This window comes from Oncorhynchus gorbuscha, linkage group LG21 (genome assembly GCF_021184085.1).
Source record: "Oncorhynchus gorbuscha isolate QuinsamMale2020 ecotype Even-year linkage group LG21, OgorEven_v1.0, whole genome shotgun sequence".
NCBI lineage: Eukaryota > Metazoa > Chordata > Actinopteri > Salmoniformes > Salmonidae > Oncorhynchus > Oncorhynchus gorbuscha.
Window position 1 is genome coordinate 17,523,834 of NC_060193.1, and position 20,669 is coordinate 17,544,502.

The 20,669-nt window shown below is 52.7% G+C and overlaps 1 protein-coding gene across 2 annotated transcripts in view; it reads left to right on the plus strand.

Annotated features, from left to right (window-relative positions):
- LOC124008602 (N-acetylaspartate synthetase-like) overlaps positions 1-16,973 on the plus strand; it is a 47,579-nt gene extending 30,606 nt beyond the window's left edge. For both annotated transcript variants that reach the window (XM_046320004.1, XM_046320003.1), the window contains exon 3: positions 15,079-16,973. In XM_046320004.1, the coding sequence (XP_046175960.1) occupies positions 15,079-15,446 (368 nt within the window). In that variant the 3' untranslated portion in view covers positions 15,447-16,973. The remainder of the gene's footprint in view (positions 1-15,078) is intronic.
- Positions 16,974-20,669: the final 3,696 nt, after the last annotated feature.

Genomic DNA, 20,669 nt, shown 5'->3' on the forward strand with positions numbered 1-20,669 from the left:
CCCCCTCCTCCTACCGCCCCCTTCCTCTTAGTATCCCCTCCTACCCCCTTCCGTATCCCCCTCCTACCGCCCCCTTCTCTTAGTATCCCCCTCCTACCGCCCCTTCCTCTTAGTATCCCCCTCATACCGCCCCTTCCTCTTAGTATCCCCCCTCCTACCGCCCCTTCCTCTTAGTATCCCCCTCATACCGCCCCTTCCTCTTAGTATCCCCCTCCTACCGCCCCCTTCCTCTTAGTATCCCCCTCCTACCGCCCCCTTTCTCTTAGTATCCCCCCTCATACCGCCCCTTCCTCTTAGTATCCCCCTCATCCCCCCTTCCTCTTAGTATCCCCCTCATACCGCCCCCTTCCTCTTAGTATCCCCCTCCTACCGCCCCCTTCCTCTTAGTATCCCCCTCCCACCTCCCTTCTCCTACCTACCCCCTCATACCTCTCCCTCCCACTGCCACCTTCCTCCTACTTCCACTTCCTCGTAGTATCCCCCCTCCTACCACCCCTTCCACTTAGTATTCCCCCCCTACCGCCCCCTTCCTCTTAGTATCCCCCTCCTACCTCCCCTTCCTCTTAGTATCCCCCTCCTACCGCCCCCTTCCACTTAGTATTCCCCCCTACCGCCCCTTCCTCTTAGTATCCCCCTCATACCGCCCCTTCCTCTTAGTATCCCCCTCATACCGCCCTTCCTCTTAGTATCCCCCTCCTACCTCCCCTTCCTCTTAGTATCCCCCTCCTACCGCCCCCTTCCACTTAGTATTCCCCCTACCGCCCCTTCCTCTTAGTATCCCCCTCCTACCGCCCCTTCCTCTTAGTGTCCCCCCTCCTACCGCCCCCTTTCTCTTAGTATCCCCCTCCTACCTCCCCCTTTCTCTTAGTATCCCCCTCATACCGCCCCTTCCTCTTAGTATCCCCCTCCTACCGCCCCCTTCCTCTTAGTATCCCCCTACCGCCCCTTCCTCTTTGTGTCCCCCCTACCGCCCTTCCCCTTAGTATCCCCCTCCTACCGCCCCTTCCTCTTAGTATCCCCCCTACCGCCCTCCCTCTTAGTATCCCCCTCATACCGCCCCTTCCTCTTAGTATCCCCCCTCCTACCGACCCTTCCTCTTAGTATCCCCCTCCTACCGCCCCCTTCCTCTTAGTATCCCCCCCCTTCCTCTTAGTATCCCCCTCCTACCGCCCCCTTCCTCTTAGTATCCCCCTCCTACTGCCCCTTCCTCTTAGTGTCCCCCCTCATACCGCCCCTTCCTCTTCGTATCCCCCTCATACCGCCCCCTTCCTCTTAGTATCCCCCTCCTACCGCCACCTTCCTCTTAGTATCCCCCTCCTACCGCCCCTTCCTCTTAGTATCCCCCTCCTACCTCCCCCTTTCTCTTAGTGTCCCCCCTCATACCGCCCCTTCCTCTTAGTATCCCACCTCCTACCGCCCCCTTCCTCTTAGTATCCCACCTCCTACCTCCCCTTCCTCTTAGTATCCCCCTCCTACCGCCCCCTTCCTCTTAGTATCCCCCTCCTACCGCCCCCCTTCCTCTTCGTATCCCACCTCATACCGCCCCTTCCTCTTAGTATCCCCCTCCTACCGCCCCTTCCTCTTAGTATCCCCCTCCTCCCGCCCCTTCCTCTTAGTATCCCACCTCCTACCGCCCCTTCCTCTTAGTATCCCACCTCCTACCTCCCCTTCCTCTTAGTATCCCCCTCCTACCGCCCCCTTCCTCTTAGTATCCCCCCCCTACCGCCCCTTCCTCTTAGTATCCCACCTCATACCGCCCTTCCTCTTAGTATCCCCCCCTACCGCCCCTTCCTCTTAGTATCCCCCCTCATACCGCCCCCCTTCCTCTTAGTATCCCCCTTCCTACCGCCCCCTTCCTCTTAGTATCCCCCTCCTACCGCCCCCTTCCTCTTAGTATCCCCCCTCCTACCTCCCCCTTTCTCTTAGTATCCCCCTCATACCGCCCTTCCTCTTAGTATCTCCCCTCCTACCGCCCCTTCCTCTTAGTACCCCCTCTCCTACTGCACCTTCCTCTTAGTATCCCCCTCCTACCGCCCCCTTCCACTTAGTATTCCCCCTACCGCCCCCTTCCTCTTAGTATCCCCCCCCCCCCCCTACCGCCCCTCCTCTTAGTATCCCCCTCCTACCTCCCCTTCCTCTTAGTATCCCCTCCTACCGCCCCCTCTTAGTATCCCCCTCCTACCTCCCCCTTTCTCTTAGTATCCCCCTCATACCGCCCCCTTCCTCTTAGTATCCCCCCTCCTACCGCCCCCTTCCTCTTAGTATCCCCCTACCGCCCCTTCCTCTTTGTGTCCCCCCTACCGACCCTTCCCCTTAGTATCCCCCTCCTACCGCCCCTTCCTCTTAGTATCCCCCCTACCGCCCCTCCCTCTTAGTATCCCCTCATACCGCCCCTTCCTCTTAGTATCCCCCCCTCCTACCGACCCTTCCTCTTAGTATCCCCCCTCCTACCGCCCCCTTCCTCTTAGTATCCCCCTCCTACCGCCCCTTTCTCTTAGTATCCCCCTCATACCGCCCCCTTCCTCTTAGTATCCCCCTCCTACTGCCCCTTCCTCTTAGTGTCCCCCTCATACCGCCCCTTCCTCTTAGTATCCCCCCTCATACCGCCCCCTTCCTCTTAGTATCCCCCTCCTACCGCCCCCTTCCTCTTAGTATCCCCCTCCTACCTCCCCCTTTCTCTTAGTGTCCCCCTCATACCGCCCTTCCTCTTAGTATCCCACCTCCTACCGCCCCCTTCCTCTTAGTATCCCACCTCCTACCTCCCCTTCCTCTTAGTATCCCCCTCCTACCGCCCCCCCTTCTCTTAGTATCCCCCTCCTACCGCCCCCTTCCTCTTCGTATCCCACCTCATACCGCCCCTTCCTCTTAGTATCCCCCTCCTACCGCCCCTTCCTCTTAGTATCCCCCTCCTCCCGCCCCCTTCCTCTTAGTATCCCACCTCCTACTGCCCCCTTCCTCTTAGTATCCCACCTCCTACCTCCCCTTCCTCTTAGTATCCCCCTCCTACCGCCCCCTTCCTCTTAGTATCCCCCTCCTACCGCCCCTTCCTCTTAGTATCCCACCTCATACCGCCCCCTTCCTCTTAGTATCCCCCCCTACCGCCCCTTCCTCTTAGTATCCCCCTCATACCGCCCCCTTCCTCTTAGTATCCCCCTTCCTACCGCCCCTTCCTCTTAGTATCCCCCTCCTACCGCCCCCTTCCTCTTAGTATCCCACCTCCTACCGCCCCCTTCCTCTTAGTATCCCCCCCTACCGCCCCCTTCCTCTTAGTATCCCCCTCATACCGCCCCCTTCCTCTTAGTATCCCCCTTTCCTACCGCCCCTTCCTCTTAGTATCCCCCTCCTACCGCCCCCTTCCTCTTAGTATCCCCCTCCTACCTCCCCTTTCCTCTTAGTATCCCCCTCATACCGCCCCTTCCTCTTAGTATCTCCCCTCCTACCGCCCTTCCTCTTAGTACCCCCCTACTGCACCTTCCTCTTAGTATCCCCCTCCTACCGCCCCTTCCACTTAGTATTCCCCCCTACCGCCCCTTCCTCTTAGTATCCCCCTACCGCCCCTCCTCTTAGTATCCCCCTCCTACCTCCCCTTCCTCTTAGTATCCCCCTCCTACCGCCCCTTTCTCTTAGTATCCCCCTCCTACCTCCCCTTAGTATTCCTACTTAGTATCCCCCTCATACCGCCCCTTCCTCTTAGTATCCCCCCTCCTACCGCCCCTTCCTCTTAGTATCCCCCTACCGCCCCTTCCTCTTTGTGTCCCCCCTACCGCCCTTCCCCTTAGTATCCCCCTCCTACCGCCCTTCCTCTTAGTATCCCCCCTACCGCCCCCTCCTCTTAGTATCCCCCTCATACCGCCCCTTCCTCTTAGTATCCCCCCTCCTACCGCCCTTCCTCTTAGTATCCCCCTCCTACCGCCCCTTCCTCTTAGTATCCCCCTCATACCGCCCCTTCCTCTCGTATCCCCCCTCCTACCGCCCCCTTCCTCTTAGTATCCCCCCTCCTACCGCCACCTTCCTCTTAGTATCCCCTCCTACCTCCCCCTTTCTCTTAGTGTCCCCCCTCATACCGCCCCTTCCTCTTAGTATCCCACCTCCTACCGCCCCCCTTTCCTCTTAGTATCCCACCTCCTACCTCCCCTTCCTCTTAGTATCCCCCTCCTACCGCCCCCTTCCTCTTAGTATCCCCCTCCTACCGCCCCCTTCCTCTTCGTATCCCACCTCATACCGCCCCCTTCCTCTTAGTATCCCCTCCTACCGCCCCTTCCTCTTAGTATCCCCCTCCTCCCGCCCCTTCCTCTTAGTATCCCACCTCCTACCGCCCCTTCCTCTTAGTATCCCACCTCCTACCTCCCCTTCCTCTTAGTATCCCCCTCCTACCGCCCCTTCCTCTTAGTATCCCCCTCCTACCGCCCCCTTCCTCTTAGTATCCCACCTCATACCGCCCCTTCCTCTTAGTATCCCCCCCTCTACCGCCCCTTCCTCTTAGTATCCCCCTCATACCGCCCTTCCTCTTAGTATCCCCCTCCTACCGCCCCCTTCCTCTTAGTATCCCCCTCCTACCGCCCCTTCCTCTTAGTATCCCCCTCTCCTACCTCCCCTTTCTCTTAGTATCCCCCTCATACCGCCCTTCCTCCTTCCTTCTTAGTATCTCCCGCCCTTCCTACCGCCCCTTCCTCTTAGTACCCCCTCCTACTGCACCTTCCTCTTAGTATCCCCCTCCTACCGCCCCTTCCACTTAGTATTCCCCCTACCGCCCCTTCCTCTTAGTATCCCCCCCTACCGCCCCCTCCTCTTAGTATCCCCCTCCTACCTCCCCTTCCTCTTAGTATCCCCCTCCTACCGCCCCCTTCCTCTTAGTATCCCCCCTCATACCGCCCCCTTCCTCTTTGTATCCCCCTCCTACTGCCCCTTCCTCTTAGTGTCCCCCTCATACCGCCCCTTCCTCTTAGTATCCCCCTCATACCGCCCCTTTCCTCTTAGTATCCCCCTTCCTACCGCCCCCTTCCTCTTAGTATCCCCCCTACCGCCCCTTTCTCTTAGTATCCCCCTCATACCGCCCCTTCCTCTTAGTATCCCCTCCTACCGCCCCCTTCCTCTTAGTATCCCCCTCCTACCGCCCCTTCCTCTTAGTATCCCCCTCCTACCGCCCCCTTCCTCTTAGTATCCCACCTCCTACCTCCCCTTCCTCTTAGTATCCCCCTCCTACCGCCCCTTCCTCTTAGTATCCCCCTCCTACCGCCCCTTCCTCTTAGTATCCCACCTCATACCGCCCCCTTCCTCTTAGTATCCCCCTCCTACCGCCCCCTTCCTCTTAGTATCCCCCTCCTACCGCCCCCTTCCTCTTAGTATCCCACCTCCTACCGCCCCTTCCTCTTAGTATCCCACCTCCTACCTCCCCTTCCTCTTAGTATCCCCTCCTACCGCCCCCTTCCTCTTAGTATCCCCCTCCTACCGCCCCTTCCTCTTAGTATCCCACCTCATACCGCCCTTCCTCTTAGTATCCCCCCCTACCGCCCCTTCCTCTTAGTATCCCCCCTCATACCGCCCCTTCCTCTTAGTATCCCCTTCCTACCGCCCCTTCCTTCCTTAGTATCCCCCTCCTACCGCCCCTTCCTCTTAGTATCCCCTCCTACCGCCCCTTTCTCTTAGTATCCCCCTCATACCGCCCCTTCCTCTTAGTATCTCCCTCCTACCGCCCCTTCCTCTTAGTACCCCTCTCCTACTGCCCCTTCCTCTTAGTATCCCCTCCTACCGCCCCTTCCACTTAGTATTCCCCCTACCGCCCCTTTCTCTTAGTATCCCCCTCATACCGGCCCCTTTCTCTTAGTATCCCCCTCATACCGCCCTTCCTCTTAGTATCCCCTCCTACTGCCCCTTCCTCTTAGTGTCCCCCTCATACCGCCCCTTCCTCTTAGTATCCCCCTCCTACCGCCCCTTCCTCTTAGTATCCCCCTCCTACCGCCCCCTTCTCTTAGTATCCCCTCATACCGCCCCTTCCTCTTAGTATCCCCTCCTCTTAGTATCCGCCTACCGCCCCTTCCTCTTAGTATCCCACCTCCTACCGCCCCTCTTAGTACCCCTCCTCCGCCCCCTTCTTCTTAGTATCTCCCCCTCATACATACCGCCCTTTCCTCTTAGTATCCCCCTACCGCCCCTTCCTCTTAGTATCTCCCCTCATACCGCCCTTTCCTCTTAGTATCCCTCCTCCTACCGCCCCCCCCCCCTTCCTCTTAGTATCCCCCCTACCGCCCCCTTCCTCTTAGTGTCCCCCTACCGCCCCTCTTTGTGTCTTCCTTCCTCTTAGTATCCCCCCTACCGCCCCCTTCCTCTTAGTATCCCACCTCCTACCTCCCCTTCCTCTTAGTATCCCCCTCCTACCGCCCCTTTGTCTTAGTATCCCCCTCATACCGCCCTTCCTCTTAGTATCCCCCTCCTACTGCCCCTTCCTCTTAGTGTCCCCCTCATACCGCCCCTTCCTCTTAGTATCCCCCTCATACCGCCCCCTTCCTCTTAGTATTCCCCCTCCTACCGCCCCCTTCCTCTTAGTATCCCCCTCCTACCGCCCCTTTCTCTTAGTATCCCCCTCATACCGCCCCTTCCTCTTAGTATCCCCCTCCTACCGCCCCTTCCTCTTAGTATCCCACCTCCTACCTCCCCTTCCTCTTAGTATCCCCCTCCTACCGCCCCTTCCTCTTAGTATCCCCCTCCTACCGCCCCTTCCTCTTCGTATCCCACCTCATACCGCCCCCTTCCTCTTAGTATCCCCTCCTACCGCCCCTTCCTCTTAGTATCCCCCTCCTACCGCCCCCTTCCTCTTAGTATCCCACCTCCTACCGCCCCCTTCCTCTTAGTATCCCACCTCCTACCTCCCCCTTCCTCTTAGTATCCCCCCTCCTACCGCCCCCTTCCTCTTAGTATCCCCCTCCTACCGCCCCTTCCTCTTAGTATCCCACCTCATACCGCCCCCTTCCTCTTAGTATCCCCCTCCTACCGCCCCTTCCTCTTAGTATCCCCCTCATACCGCCCCTTCCTCTTACTATCCCCCTTCCTACCGCCCCCTTCCTCTTAGTATCCCCCTCCTACCGCCCCCTTCCTCTTAGTATCCCCCTCCTACCGCCCCTTTCTCTTTAGTATCCCCCCTCATACCGCCCCTTCCTCTTAGTATCTCCTCCTACCGCCCCTTCCTCTTAGTACCCCCTCTCCTACTGCCCCTTCCTCTTAGTATCCCCCTCCTACCGCCCCCTTCCACTTAGTATTCCCCCCTACCGCCCCCTTCCTCTTTGTATCCCCCTACCGCCCTCCTCTTAGTATCCCCCTCCTACCTCCCCTTCCTCTTAGTATCCCCCTCCTACCGCCCCTTTCTCTTAGTATCCCCCTCATACCGCCCCCTTCCTCTTAGTATCCCCCTCCTACTGCCCCTTCCTCTTAGTGTCCCCCTCATACCGCCCCCTTCCTCTTAGTATTCCCCCTCATACCGCCCCTTCCTCTTAGTATTCCCCCTCCTACCGCCCCTTCCTCTTAGTATCCCCCTCCTACCGCCCCTTTCTCTTAGTATCCCCCTCATACCGCCCCTTCCTCTTAGTATCCCCTCCTACCGCCCCCTTCCTCTTAGTACCCCCTCCTACCGCCCCTTCCTCTTAGTATCTCCCCTCATACCGCCCTTTCCTCTTAGTATCCCTCCTCCTACCGCCCCCTTCCTCTTAGTACCCCCCTACCGCCCCCTTCCTCTTAGTATCCCCCTCCTACCGCCCCCTTCCTCTTAGTATCCCCCTACCGCCCCCTTCCTCTTTGTGTCCCCCTACCGACCCTTCCTCTTAGTATCCCCCTCCTACCGCCCCCTTCCTCTTAGTATCCCCCTACCGCCCCTCCCTCTTAGTATCCCCCCTCATACCGCCCCTTCCTCTTATTATTATTATATTATTAGTATCTCCCCTCCTACCGCCCCTTCCTCTTAGTATCCCACCTCCTACCTCCCCTTCCTCTTAGTATCCCCCTCCTACCGCCCCTTTCTCTTAGTATCCCCCTCATACCGCCCCCTTCCTCTTAGTATCCCCCTCCTACTGCCCCTTCCTCTTAGTGTCCCCCCTCATACCGCCCTTCCTCTTAGTATCCCCCTCGTACCGGCCCCTTCCTCTTAGTATTCCCCCTCCTCCTACCGCCCCTTCCTCTTAGTATCCCCCTCCTACCGCCCCCTTTCTCTTAGTATCCCCCTCATACCGCCCCCTTCCTCTTAGTATCCCCTCCTACCGCCCCCTTCCTCTTAGTACCCCCCTCCTACTGCCCCTTCCTCTTAGTACCCCCCTCCTACCGCCCCTTCCTCTTAGTATCTCCCCTCATACCGCCCTTTCCTCTTAGTACCCCCTCCTACCGCCCCCTTCCTCTTAGTATCTCCCCTCATACCGCCCTTTCCTCTTAGTATCTCCCCTCATACCGCCCTTTCCTCTTAGTATCCGCCCTCCTACCGCCCCCTTCCTCTTGGTGTCCCCCTCCTACCACCCCCTTCCTCTTAATACCCCCCTACCGCCCCCTTCCTCTTAGTACCCCTCCTACCGCCCCTTCCTCTTAGTACCCCCTCCTACCGCCCCTTCCTCTTAGTATCTCCCCTCATACCGCCCTTTCCTCTTAGTATCCCCCTCCTTACCGCCCCCTTCCTCTTTGTACCCCTTCCTACCTTCCCCTCCTACCTCCTCCTCTCCCTCCCTTCCTCCCCTTCCTCTAATATCCCCCCTTCCTCCCAGTACCTAACATCTCTACTCTCATCTCTCTCTTCTGAGATAAAGCACTAATTAGCGACAACTGAAGACCGGCGTTGGGGTCAATTCCACTTCATTTCCAGTCAATTCAGAAAGTAAACCAAAAACCAAAAGAGAATTGGAATTTCAGTATACTTCCTGAATTGACTGGAACTGAAATGGAATTGACCCCAACCCTAAAAACGCTGACACCTTCCACCGTAATTTGAATGAACCTGACCCTTCCAAAGTGGAGCAGCTATTCCGAAGCCAGCTAACATTGTCCCGCATTGTGACTAGAGACAGGGAGAGTCAATACTGGAGAGCCTCCAAGTTGGACCAAGTCCTAGAATCCAAAAAGTCATTGTCTGACTCACTATGAACTCTGCACACACAATGATGACCAAGGTCAAAGGTCAAATGGGAAAATATCCCTGCCAATTATTCACTGCTTGCAGATCTAGATGCCTTCTAATACCCTCCCCAGCTGTGGGAAGCTACCCTCTCCGTGATTCTACATGTCATGCCGTGTCTGGACAGGCACACTTGTTACCGTGGCGACCGGCTGTAATACATCTGACAGTTGTTTTATTCAATCATTAATCCACTGAATCCCACAGGGGCCTTAAATCCCTCATAACATTGTCCAATCGGTGTATTAGCATAAATTCATCACTTGCTCTGTGACGTGTGTGTGTGTGTGTGTGTGTGTGTGTGTGTGTGTGTGTGTGTGTGTGTGTGTGTGTGTGTGTGTGTGTGTGTGTGTGTGTGTGTGTGTGTGTGTGTGTGTGTGTTATCTAATATAAATAGGCTATCATACATTTTGGAGGGGTTTGCAAATCAGATAAACTAAGGATGAGAATATAGTAAGCCAGTCATCCACACTACACACACAACCTCAACCACAGAACCTGTCCAGCATTCTCTGTATATCTCCAAAATCATGGTACTGTATTGATCCCTAGATACTGTATAGCTACAACACAGACACAGTACAGTACTGTACTACTCTCACATGACAGACAGACAGACAGACAGACAGACAGACAGACAGACAGACAGACAGACAGACAGACAGACAGACAGACAGACAGACAGACAGACAGACAGACAGACAGACAGACAGACAGACAGACAGACAGACAGACAGACAGACAGACAGACAGACAGACAGACAGACAGACAGACAGACTCTCTCTAACTCCCTTCCTCCCTCTCTCTCTCGCTCCCTCATTCTCTACCTTCCTCTCTCTCTACCTCCCTCTGTCTGTCTACCTTCCTCTCTCTCTAACTCCCTCCCTTGCCCTCTCTCTCTCTCTACCTCCATCTCTCTCTCGCTCCCACATTCTCTACCTTCCTCTCTCTCTACCTCCCTCTGTCTGTCTACCTCCCTCACTCCCTCCCTCCCTCCCTCTCTCTCTGTCTGTCTGTCTGTCTGTCTGTCTGTCTGTCTGTCTGTCTGTCTGTCTGTCTGTCTGTCTGTCTGTCTGTCTGTCTGTCTGTCTGTCTGTCTGTCTGTCTGTCTGTCTGTCTGTCTGTCTGTCTGTCTGTCTGTCTGTCTGTCTGTCTGTGTGTCTGTCTCACTCTCTCTCTTTCTCTCTCTACCTCCTTCTCTCTCTCTTTCTCTCTCTACCTCCCTCACTCTCTCTTTCTCTCTCTACCTCCTTCTCTCTCTCTTTCTCTCTCTACCTCCTTCTCTCTCTCTCTTTCTCTCTCTACCTCCCTCACTCTCTCTCTTTCTCTCTCTACCTCTCACTCTCTCTCTTTCTCTCTCTACCTCTCACTCTCTCTCTTTCTCTCTCTACCTCTCACTCTCTCTCTTTCTCTCTCTACCCCCTCACTCTCTCTCTTTCTCTCTCTACCTCCCTCACTCTCTCTCTTCTCTCTCTACCTCCCTCACACTCTCTCTTTCTCTCTCTACCTCCCTCACTCTCTCTCTTTCTCTCTCTTACCTCCCTCACTCTCTCTCTTTCTCTCTCTACCTCCCTCACTCTCTACCTCCCTCACTCTCTCTCTTTCTCTCTCTGATACACTTCATTCAGTCCATTTAAATAAATGTTTTCGCTAATGGAAACGCCAGCCACCACTGTGACCAGTGTCTCGTGTGTAGCATCCCTCCTCCTTTTAGTAGATCCATCCAGTTAGTGGATTTTGAGGATTTTGGACATACTTTCTTTGGCACGTCTTACCAACAGAACACACTCTTATGTAGTTCCCTATCGTGTGTGCCAGGGCCACACTCCATTCAACTCCACTTTCCTTCACACATCTGCAGCCGTGTGTTTCTTCCTGGCACTGGTACTGCTGATAGTGGCTACTTCGAAGAAGGATTCTACATTCTATGACTGATATGTGGTCGCTTTTCCCAACTTGCGCTGTCTGAATGCGCTGTCTGTAAGTAGCTTTGGATAAGAGTGTCTGCTAAATGAGGAAAATGTAAATGAATAATATCCTGATAATATCCTCAAAGCAGCTTTCCTATCACTTAATGGTCTAACAGAGGGTTTCCCAAACTCAGCCCCCCCCACACACACACACACACACACACACAGAGCTGATTCAAATAACCAACTCATCATTGATTATTTGAATCAGCTGTGTAGTGCTAAGGCAAAAACCAAAACATGCACCCATGGAGGGGCCCCAGGACTGAGATTCCACAAGCGGTTCTACATGGAACCCTAAAGGGTTATGCATGGAACCAAAATGTTGTTTTTTTGGAGGGGACAGCCAAAGAACCCTTTTTTCAAAGAGTGAACCAATCCTCATGTTCACTATTTTAACTGAATCACGCGGTTATGTTAATTGACAGAAGCCATTGTATAGCAGCTTCTAACTGCTCTGTAATCTGAACAATTAACACCAGTCTGCAATTAGTATGACATCCCGATACACATGAGCAGCAGGGCCGCCTTAAAGCCACAATGTGCCATTTCAACAGCCCTGGCTGACACCTTGTAGATATAATCCATGGCAATGACCATTGATTAAACAGAAGGAAATATTGCAGATTTTGGCTTTAATGACAGGTTGTTCTGACCAACGTTGGGGGGGATAGGAGTCCACTGTCCGGTTGATCTTCTTCTTCTTCCAGGTTTTATGACGTACCACATCTAATGCTGTATTGCTGCCACCAACTGGACGGGGGTGAATAAAAGATTTTAAAATGTCACTTCCATTACGGATAAGGGGAAAAAGTCATTCATCCACTCATGCTAATAAAAAAAACATAACAAAAATCCCACTCCCTCTGTCATTCAAAAAAGGATTTGATCCACTCAGCCAAAGGCTCGGAGGGGTGTATAAATACATGCTGGTGTTAGCTGGCCTTAAATGAGCTCTTGGGGTTAAGAAAAATAGTGTGCTTCTATATCTGCATTGCTTGCTGCTTGGGGTTTTAAGATGGGTTACTGTATAATCACTATGTGACATCTGCTGATGTAAAAAGGGCTTCATAAATACCTTTGATTTGTATGGGGCTTTAGGGCAAATAGTGTTGGGGGCTTTAGGGCAAATAGTGTTGGGGGCTTTAGGGCAAATAGTGTTGGGGCTTTAGGGCAAATAGTGTAGGGCCTTTAGGGCAAATAGTGTTGGGGGCTTTAGGGCAAATAGTGTTGGGGGCTTTAGGGCAAATAGTGTTGGGGCTTTAGGGCAAATAAATAGTGTAGGGGCTTTAGGGTAAATAGTTAGGGTAAATAGGGGGGCTTTAGGGTAAATAGTGTAGGGGCCTTAGGGTAAATAGTGTAGGGGCCTTTAGGGTAAATAGTGTTGGGGGGATTTAGGGCAAATAGTGTTGTGGGGGGCTTTAAATAGGGGGGGCTAAATAGTGTAGGGGCTTTAGGGCAAATAGTGTAGGGGCTTTAGGGTAAAGGGTAGTGTAGGGGCCTTAGGGTAAATAGTGTAGGGGCCTTAGGGTAAATAGTGTAGGGGATTTAGGGTAAATAGTGTAGGGGATTTAGGGTAAATAGTGTAGGGGATTTAGGGTAAATAGTGTAGGGGGCTTTAGGTCAAATAGTGTAGGGGGCTTTAGGTCAAATAGTGTAGGGGGCTTTAGGTCAAATAGTGTAGGGGGCTTTAGGGCAAATAGTGTAGGGGGCTTTAGGGCAAATAGTGTAGGGGCTTTAGGGTAAATAGTGTAGGGGCTTTAGGGTAAATAGTGTAGGGGCTTTAGGGTAAATAGTGTAGGGGCTTTAGGGTAAATAGTGTAGGGGCTTTAGGGTAAATAGTGTCGGGGCTTTAGGGTAAATAGTGTCGGGGCTTTAGGGTAAATAGTGTCGGGGCTTTAGGGTAAATAGTGTCGGGGCTTTAGGGTAAATAGTGTCGGGGCTTTAGGGTAAATAGTGTAGGGGCTTTAGGGTAAATAGTGTCGGGGCTTTAGGGTAAATAGTGTAGGGGATGTTTTTTCTTTTATTTCACCTTTATTTAACCAGGTAGGCTAGTTGAGAACAAGTTCTCATTTGCAACTGCGACCTGGCCAAGATAAAGCATAGCAGTGTGAACAGACAACACAGAGTTACACATGGAGTAAACAATTAACAAGTCAATAACACAGTAGAAAAAGGGGAGTCTATATACAATGTGTGCAAAAGGCATGAGGAGGTAGGGGAATAATTACAATATTGCAGATTAACACTGGAGTGATAAATGATCAGATCATGTACAGGTAGAGATATTGGTGTGCAAAAGAGCAGAAAAGTAAATAAATATAAACTGGGGATGAGGTAGGTGAAAATGGGTGGGCTATTTACCAATAGATTATGTACAGCTGCAGCGATCGGTTAGCTGCTCAGATAGCTGATGTTTGAAGTTGGTGAGGGAGATAAGTCTCCAACTTCAGCGATTTTTGCAATTCGTTCCAGTCACAGGCAGCAGAGTACTGGAACGAAAGGCGGCCGAATGAGGTGTTGGCTTTAGGGATGATCAGTGAGATACACTTGCTGGAGCGCGTGCTACGGATGGGTGTTGCCATCGTGACCAGTGAACTGAGATAAGGCGGAGCTTTACCTAGCATGGCCTTGTAGATGACCTGGAGCCAGTGGGTCTGGCGACGAATATGTAGCGAGGGCCAGCCGACTAGAGCATACAAGTCGCAGTGGTGGGTGGTATAAGGTGCTTTAGTGACAAAACGGATGGCACTGTGATAAACTGCATCCAGTTTGCTGAGTAGAGTGTTGGAAGCGATTTTGTAGATGACATCGCCGAAGTCGAGGATCGGTAGGATAGACAGTTTTACTAGTGTAAGCTTGGCAGCGTGAGTGAAGGAGGCTTTGTTGCGGAATAGAAAGCCGACTCTTGATTTGATTTTCGATTGGAGATGTTTGATATGGGTCTGGAAGGAGAGTTTGCAGTCTAGCAGACACCTAGGTACTTATAGGTGTCCACATATTCAAGGTCGGAACCATCCAGTGTGGTGATGCTAGTCGGGCATGCGGGTGCAGGCAGCGATCGGTTGAAAAGCATGCATTTGGTTTTACTAGCGTTTAAGAGCAGTTGGAGGCCACGGAAGGAGTGTTGTATGGCATTGAAGCTTGTTTGGAGGTTAGATAGCACAGTGTCCAATGACGGGCCGAAAGTATATAGAATGGTGTCGTCTGCGTAGAGGTGGATCAGGGAATCGCCCACAGCAAGACCAACATCATTGATATATACAGAGAAAAGGGCAAATAGTGTAGGGGGCTTTAGGACAAATCGTGTAGCGGGCTTTAGGGCAAATAGTGTTGGGAGCTTTAGGGCAAATAGTGTTGGGGGCTTTAGGGCAAATAGTGTTGGGGGCTTTAGGGCAAATAGTGTAGGGGCTTTAGGGCAAATAGTGTTGGGGGCTTTAGGGCAAATAGTGTTGGGGGCTTTAGGGCAAATAGTGTTGGGGGCTTTAGGGCAAATAGTGTTGGGGGCTTTAGGGCAAATAGTGTAGGGGCTTTAGGGCAAATAGTGTTGGGGGCTTTAGGGCAAATAGTGTTGGGGGCTTTAGGGCAAATAGTGTTGGGGGCTTTAGGGCAAATAGTGTAGGGGCTTTAGGGCAAATAGTGTTGGGGGCTTTAGGGCAAATAGTGTTGGGGGCTTTAGGGTAAATAGTGTTGGGGGCTTTAGGGTAAATAGTGGAGGGGCTTTAGCGTAGCCTTCTTGTAGACTCTTCCCTTCTTATTGCTTCAGTCCTTCACTGAGTCACACTGAGCCAACCAGGGGTCAGATAAAGACAGCCATGGAAAGTCCTACTGTAGGCTGACACTTCAGTCCCTTCACATCAGGTCAGATGGTATTTGGTGGGGTTACATGTAAAGTATACACTGTCAGATTTGTGTTGTTGTTTGGTGTGTGTGTGTGACTCTAACTTGGCTCTCTGGTTCTCCAGGCTCATGTTTCTGGGTGGCAGTGCTGGAAGGTCAGGTGGTCGGCATTGTGGCGGCGCAGGGCCGGGAGGACGACAACACTGTGGAACTACGGCGCATGTCGGTGGACTCTCGCTTCCGCGGCAAGGGCATTGCCAAGTTGCTGGGGCGTCGTGTGCTAGAGTTCGCCATGCATAACAACTACGCCGCCGTCGTCCTGGGAACCACCGCCGTCAAGATGGCTGCCCACAAGCTGTATGAGTCACTGGGCTTCCGGCGGACCGGCGGTAGCGAGGATTACATGCTGCCCGGAATGAGCCGCTCGCCGCAAGAGAGGCTCTTCTTCCAGATCCGTTACCAACGCTACCGTCTGCAGCTCCGTGAGGAGTGAGGGATGAGAGAGAGAGAGGGAGAGAGGGATGGAGAGAGCAACGACACCACCTCCTCGAGGCAGAGCCCCTCGCCCAACGAGCCTTCTCCTCTGACAACTTTATTTATTTTATATTATTAGAGTTACTTCTTCTTGCTACTACTGTTTCTATTCATTCATCTTAAGTCACTAACTTTTTATTGGTTTTAGTTTATTTTTATTACTTTTTTACATTTTGAATTTAGTGCCCCCCCCCATCCCCAAGTACAATTTTTTTTGACCCTGTCCTGTTGTAAAAATTTTAAAAATCCCTAACATATATCACCATCCCATGCCTTTTCAAATGACATCATCAACTGAGTGTTCCCTTTGCTTTTGATACCATGTGATTGTTCCTTACCGTATTCATTACCTCTACCAGCCCCTCCAACATCTACCCCCTCCTGCTCAATACGTGGCATTTCTATCTCAAACGCGCCCTGTCTCTCATTTGCCCACTTAAGCCCTCTCCATTGTCACAACAACGTGTGTACCCAAAAAGACCTAGACAAAAAGACTAAGTAGGTTGGCATTTGTCCAGCCACTTCAGCACAGCCCATAAACCAGCAGCCCTGTGGAGAGACAAGAGGAACAAATCAAATCAAATGTTATTGGTTGTTGACACATATTTGACGGATGTTAACACAGGTGCAGAGAAATGCTTGTGTTTCTAGTTGCAACAGTGCAGTAATATCTAACAAAACAATACACACAAATCCCCCCAAATAAAAATAAATATATATGTATATGATTGTGTGTATAGACAGTATATGAATAGAAAAGGTGTGTACAGCAGTAGTTATATAGGATGACGAGAATACAGGATATACATATGAAGGGGGTATGTATATAGGGCAGCAGTCTCTAAGGTGCAGGGTAGAGTACCAGTTGGTAGCCGGCTAGTAATAATGACTAAAGTTCAGGGCAGGGTACTGGGCAGAGGCCGGCTACTGGTGACTATTTAACAGTCTGATGGCCTGGAGAAAGAAGCTGTTCCTCAGTCTCTCCTTATCCCAGCTTCGATGCACCTGTACTGTCTCCGCCTTCTAGATGGTAGCGGGGTGAACAGGCCGTGGCTCTGGTGGCAGGACATATACTGTGCAGTCGGGTGGCAGGACATGTACTGTGCAGTCGGGTGGCAGGGCATGTACTGTGGATTCGGGTGGCAGGGCATGTACTGTGGATTCGGGTGGCAGGGCATGTACTGTGGATTCGGGTGGCAGGACATATACTGTGGATTCGGGTGGCAGACTGTGCGTGTACTGTGGATTCGGGTGGCAGGACATGTACTGTGGATTCGGGTGGCAGGACATGTACTGTGCAGTCGGGTGGCAGGACATGTACTGTGCAGTCGGCTGGCAAGACATGTACTGTGCAGTCGGGTGGCAGGACATGTACTGTGCAGTCGGGTGGCAGGACATGTACTGTGCAGTCGGCTGGCAGGACATGTACTGTGCAGTCGGGTGGCAGGACATGTACTGTGCAGTCGGCTGGCAAGACATGTACTGTGGATTCAAGACATGTACTGTGGAGTCGGCTGGCAAGACATGTACTGTGCAGTCGGCAGGGCATGTACTGTGCAGTCGGGTGGCAGGACATGTACTGTGCAGTCGGCTGGCAAGACATGTGGCAGGACATGTGGAGGACATGTACTGTGCAGTCGGGTGGCAGGGCTGTGGATGTACATGTACTGTGGATTCAGGACATGTACTGTGCAGTGGCAGGACATGTACTGTGCAGTCGGCTGGCAAGACATGTAGGACATGTGCAGTCGGGTGGCAGGACATGTACTGGTGGCAGGACATGTACTGTGGTGGCAGGACATGTACTGTGCAGACATGTACTGTGGATGGCAGGACATGTACTGTGCAGTCGGCTGGCAGGACATGTACTGTGCAGTCGGGTGGCAGGACATGTACTGTGCAGTGTACGGGTGGCATGTACTGTGCAGTCGGGTGGCAGGACATGGACATGTACTGTGCAGTCGGGTGGCAGGACATGTACTGTGCAGTCGGGTGGCAGGACATGTACTGTGCAGTCGGGTGGCAGGACATGTACTGTGCAGTCGGGTGGCAGGACATGTACTGTGCAGTCGGGTGGCAGGACATGTACTGTGCAGTCGGGTGGCAGGACATGTACTGTGCAGTCGGGTGGCAGGACATGTACTGTGCAGTCGGGTGGCAGGACATGTACTGTGCAGTCAGGTGGCAGGACATGTACTGTGCAGTCAGGTGGCAGAAAACAAGCACACACGCATCTCCTATTCCCTATATATTGTACTACTTTTATCCTATCACTCCTCAACCAGCTTTCTGATATCATCCCTTCCACTATCTCCTCCTCCATTCCACTATCTCCTCCTCCCTCTATCTCTTCCTCCATATTTGGTCATTTTCTTATCCCCTCATTCAACACAGTATCAGAATGGATTCTATAGAATGACAATGGTTCCTAATTCTATGATTCCATTCTACCTGCATGGGAACGATGGAGATGGTCTCTAATTGGTTGGGGAAACAAGAGGGTAGTTCAGGCTAGGGATACCCATGCAGGGTGAATACTTAAGTGTCAATATTGAACATATTACTCATTTAATCATGGGATTTTCTAATGAGTAAATGATTTAATCTAATTCAACTTTGAGCATTATTGATTCATGTGTACTTGTTTACTAATTGAATCAAGATAAATTCTAACATTTTTAATAAGTTTGGAATTTGATTAAGGATAAATTCAAGATTTTTATAATCACACACATTTGATGGAAGCATTGCTACATAGTAGTATGCACATTTTATGGATACAGCTACAATTACAAAGTAATCGCAATCTAGTATATATTCAATCCAGGTCATTGGAGAAAACTACTTGGGTAGGCCTAATACATTATTTGCAATATTTGCGGACTTAAAGTATATGTAGTCGACCTAACAAAATGCATCTGAGCACAAATTTATCCATTTGAATTTAAATACAATACTATATCCAATTTACAGGTATATTTATATCCTTCTGTGTATGTGTTAATGTGTTCACAGTTGGAATACTATACCGTATGTAGCTGACAAACCCAAAAGGCAACCCCCTCTCTCCCCGTCATAACGATAACCACTCTCATCTCCATCCTCCACAGACAGAACCAGCAGAGGGAGAGATACAACTTCTATGAGCCCAAGAACTTGTGTCATACTTGTACAAAGATAAAGAAATTAAATGTGAAGAAAAAAAAATTTAAAAAGACATATAGACCAAAAATATATTGTGCTGATCCCCATAGCCTTGACTTCTACCCCCCACTCCCCATAGCCTTGACTTCTACCCCCCCACTCCCCATAGCCTTGACTTCTACCCCCCACTTCCCATAGCCTTGACGTCTACCCCCCCACTCCCCATAGCCTTGACTTCTACCCCCCCACTCCCCATAGCCTTGACTTCTACCCCCCACTCCCCATAGCCTTGACTTCTACCCCCCCACTCCCCATAGCCTTGACTTCTACCCCCCCACTCCCCATAGCCTTGACTTCTACCCCCCCACTCCCCATAGCCTTGACTCCCCCCCCCCACTCCCCATAGCCTTGACTTCTACCCCCCACTCCCCATAGCCTTGACTTCTACCCCCCCTTGACTCCCCATAGCCTTGACTTCTACCCCCCACTCCCCATAGCCTTGACTTCTACCCCCCCACTCCCCATAGCCTTGACTTCTACCCCCCACTCCCCATAGCCTTGACTTCTACCCCCCACTCCCCATAGCCTTGACTTCTACCCCCCACTCCCCATAGCCTTGACTTCTACCCCCCCACTCCCCATAGCCTTGACTTCTACCCCCCACTCCCCATAGCCTTGACTTCTACCCCCCCACTCCCCATAGCCTTGACTTCTACCCCCCACTCCCCATAGCCTTGACTTCTACCCCCCACTCCCCATAGCCTTGACTTCTACCCCCCCACTCCCCATAGCCTTGACTTCTACCCCCCACTCCCCATAGCCTTGACTTCTACCCCCCCACTCCCCATAGCCTTGACTTCTACCCCCCACTCCCCATAGCCTTGACTTCTACCCCCCCACTCCCCATAGCCTTGACTTCTACCCCCCACTCCCCATAGCCTTGACTTCTACCCCCCACTCCCCATAGCCTTGACTTCTACCCCCCCACTCCCCATAGCCTTGACTTCTACCCCCCACTCCCCATAGCCTTGACTTCTACCCCCCACTCCCCATAGCCTTGACTTCTACCCCCCACTCCCCATAGCCTTGACTTCTACCCCCCACTCCCCATAGCCTTGACTTCTACCCCCCCACTCCCCCATAGCCTTGACTTCTACCCCCCCACTCCCCATAGCCTTGACCTTGACTACCCCCCCCCACTCCCCATAGCCTTGACTTCTACCCCCCCACTCCCCATAGCCTTGACTTCTACCCCCCCACTCCCCATAGCCTTGACTTCTACCCCCCCCCACTCCCCATAGCCTTGACTTCTACCCCCCACTCCCCATAGCCTTGACTTCTACCCCCCACTCCCCATAGCCTTGACTTCTACCCCCCACTCCCCATAGCCTTGACTTCTACCCCCCACTCCCCATAGCCTTGACTTCTACCCCCCCCCCACTCCCCATAGCCTTGACTTCTACCCCCCACTCCCCATAGCCTTGACTTCTACCCCCCCACTCCCCATAGCCTTGACTTCTACCCCCCACTCCCCATAGCCTTGACTTCTACCCCCCCCCACTCCCCATAGCCTTGACTTCTACCCCCCCTTGACTTCTACCCCCCACTCCCCATAGCCTTGACTTCTACCCCCCACTCCCCATAGCCTTGACTTCTACCCCCCCCCCACTCCCCATAGCCTTGACTTCTACCCCCCCCCACTCCCCATAGCCTTGACTTCTACCCCCACTCCCCATAGCCTTGACTTCTACCCCCCACTCCCCATAGCCTTGACTTCTACCCCCCACTCCCCATAGCCTTGACTTCTACCCCCCCACTCCCCATAGCCTTGACTTCTACCCCCCCCCACTCCCCATAGCCTTGACTTCTACCCCCCACTCCCCATAGCCTTGACTTCTACCCCCCCACTCCCCATAGCCTTGACTTCTACCCCCCCCCACTCCCCCCCCCATAGCCTTGACTTCTACCCCCCCACTCCCCATAGCCTTGACTTCTACCCCCCCCCACTCCCCATAGCCTTGACTTGACTTCCCCCCCC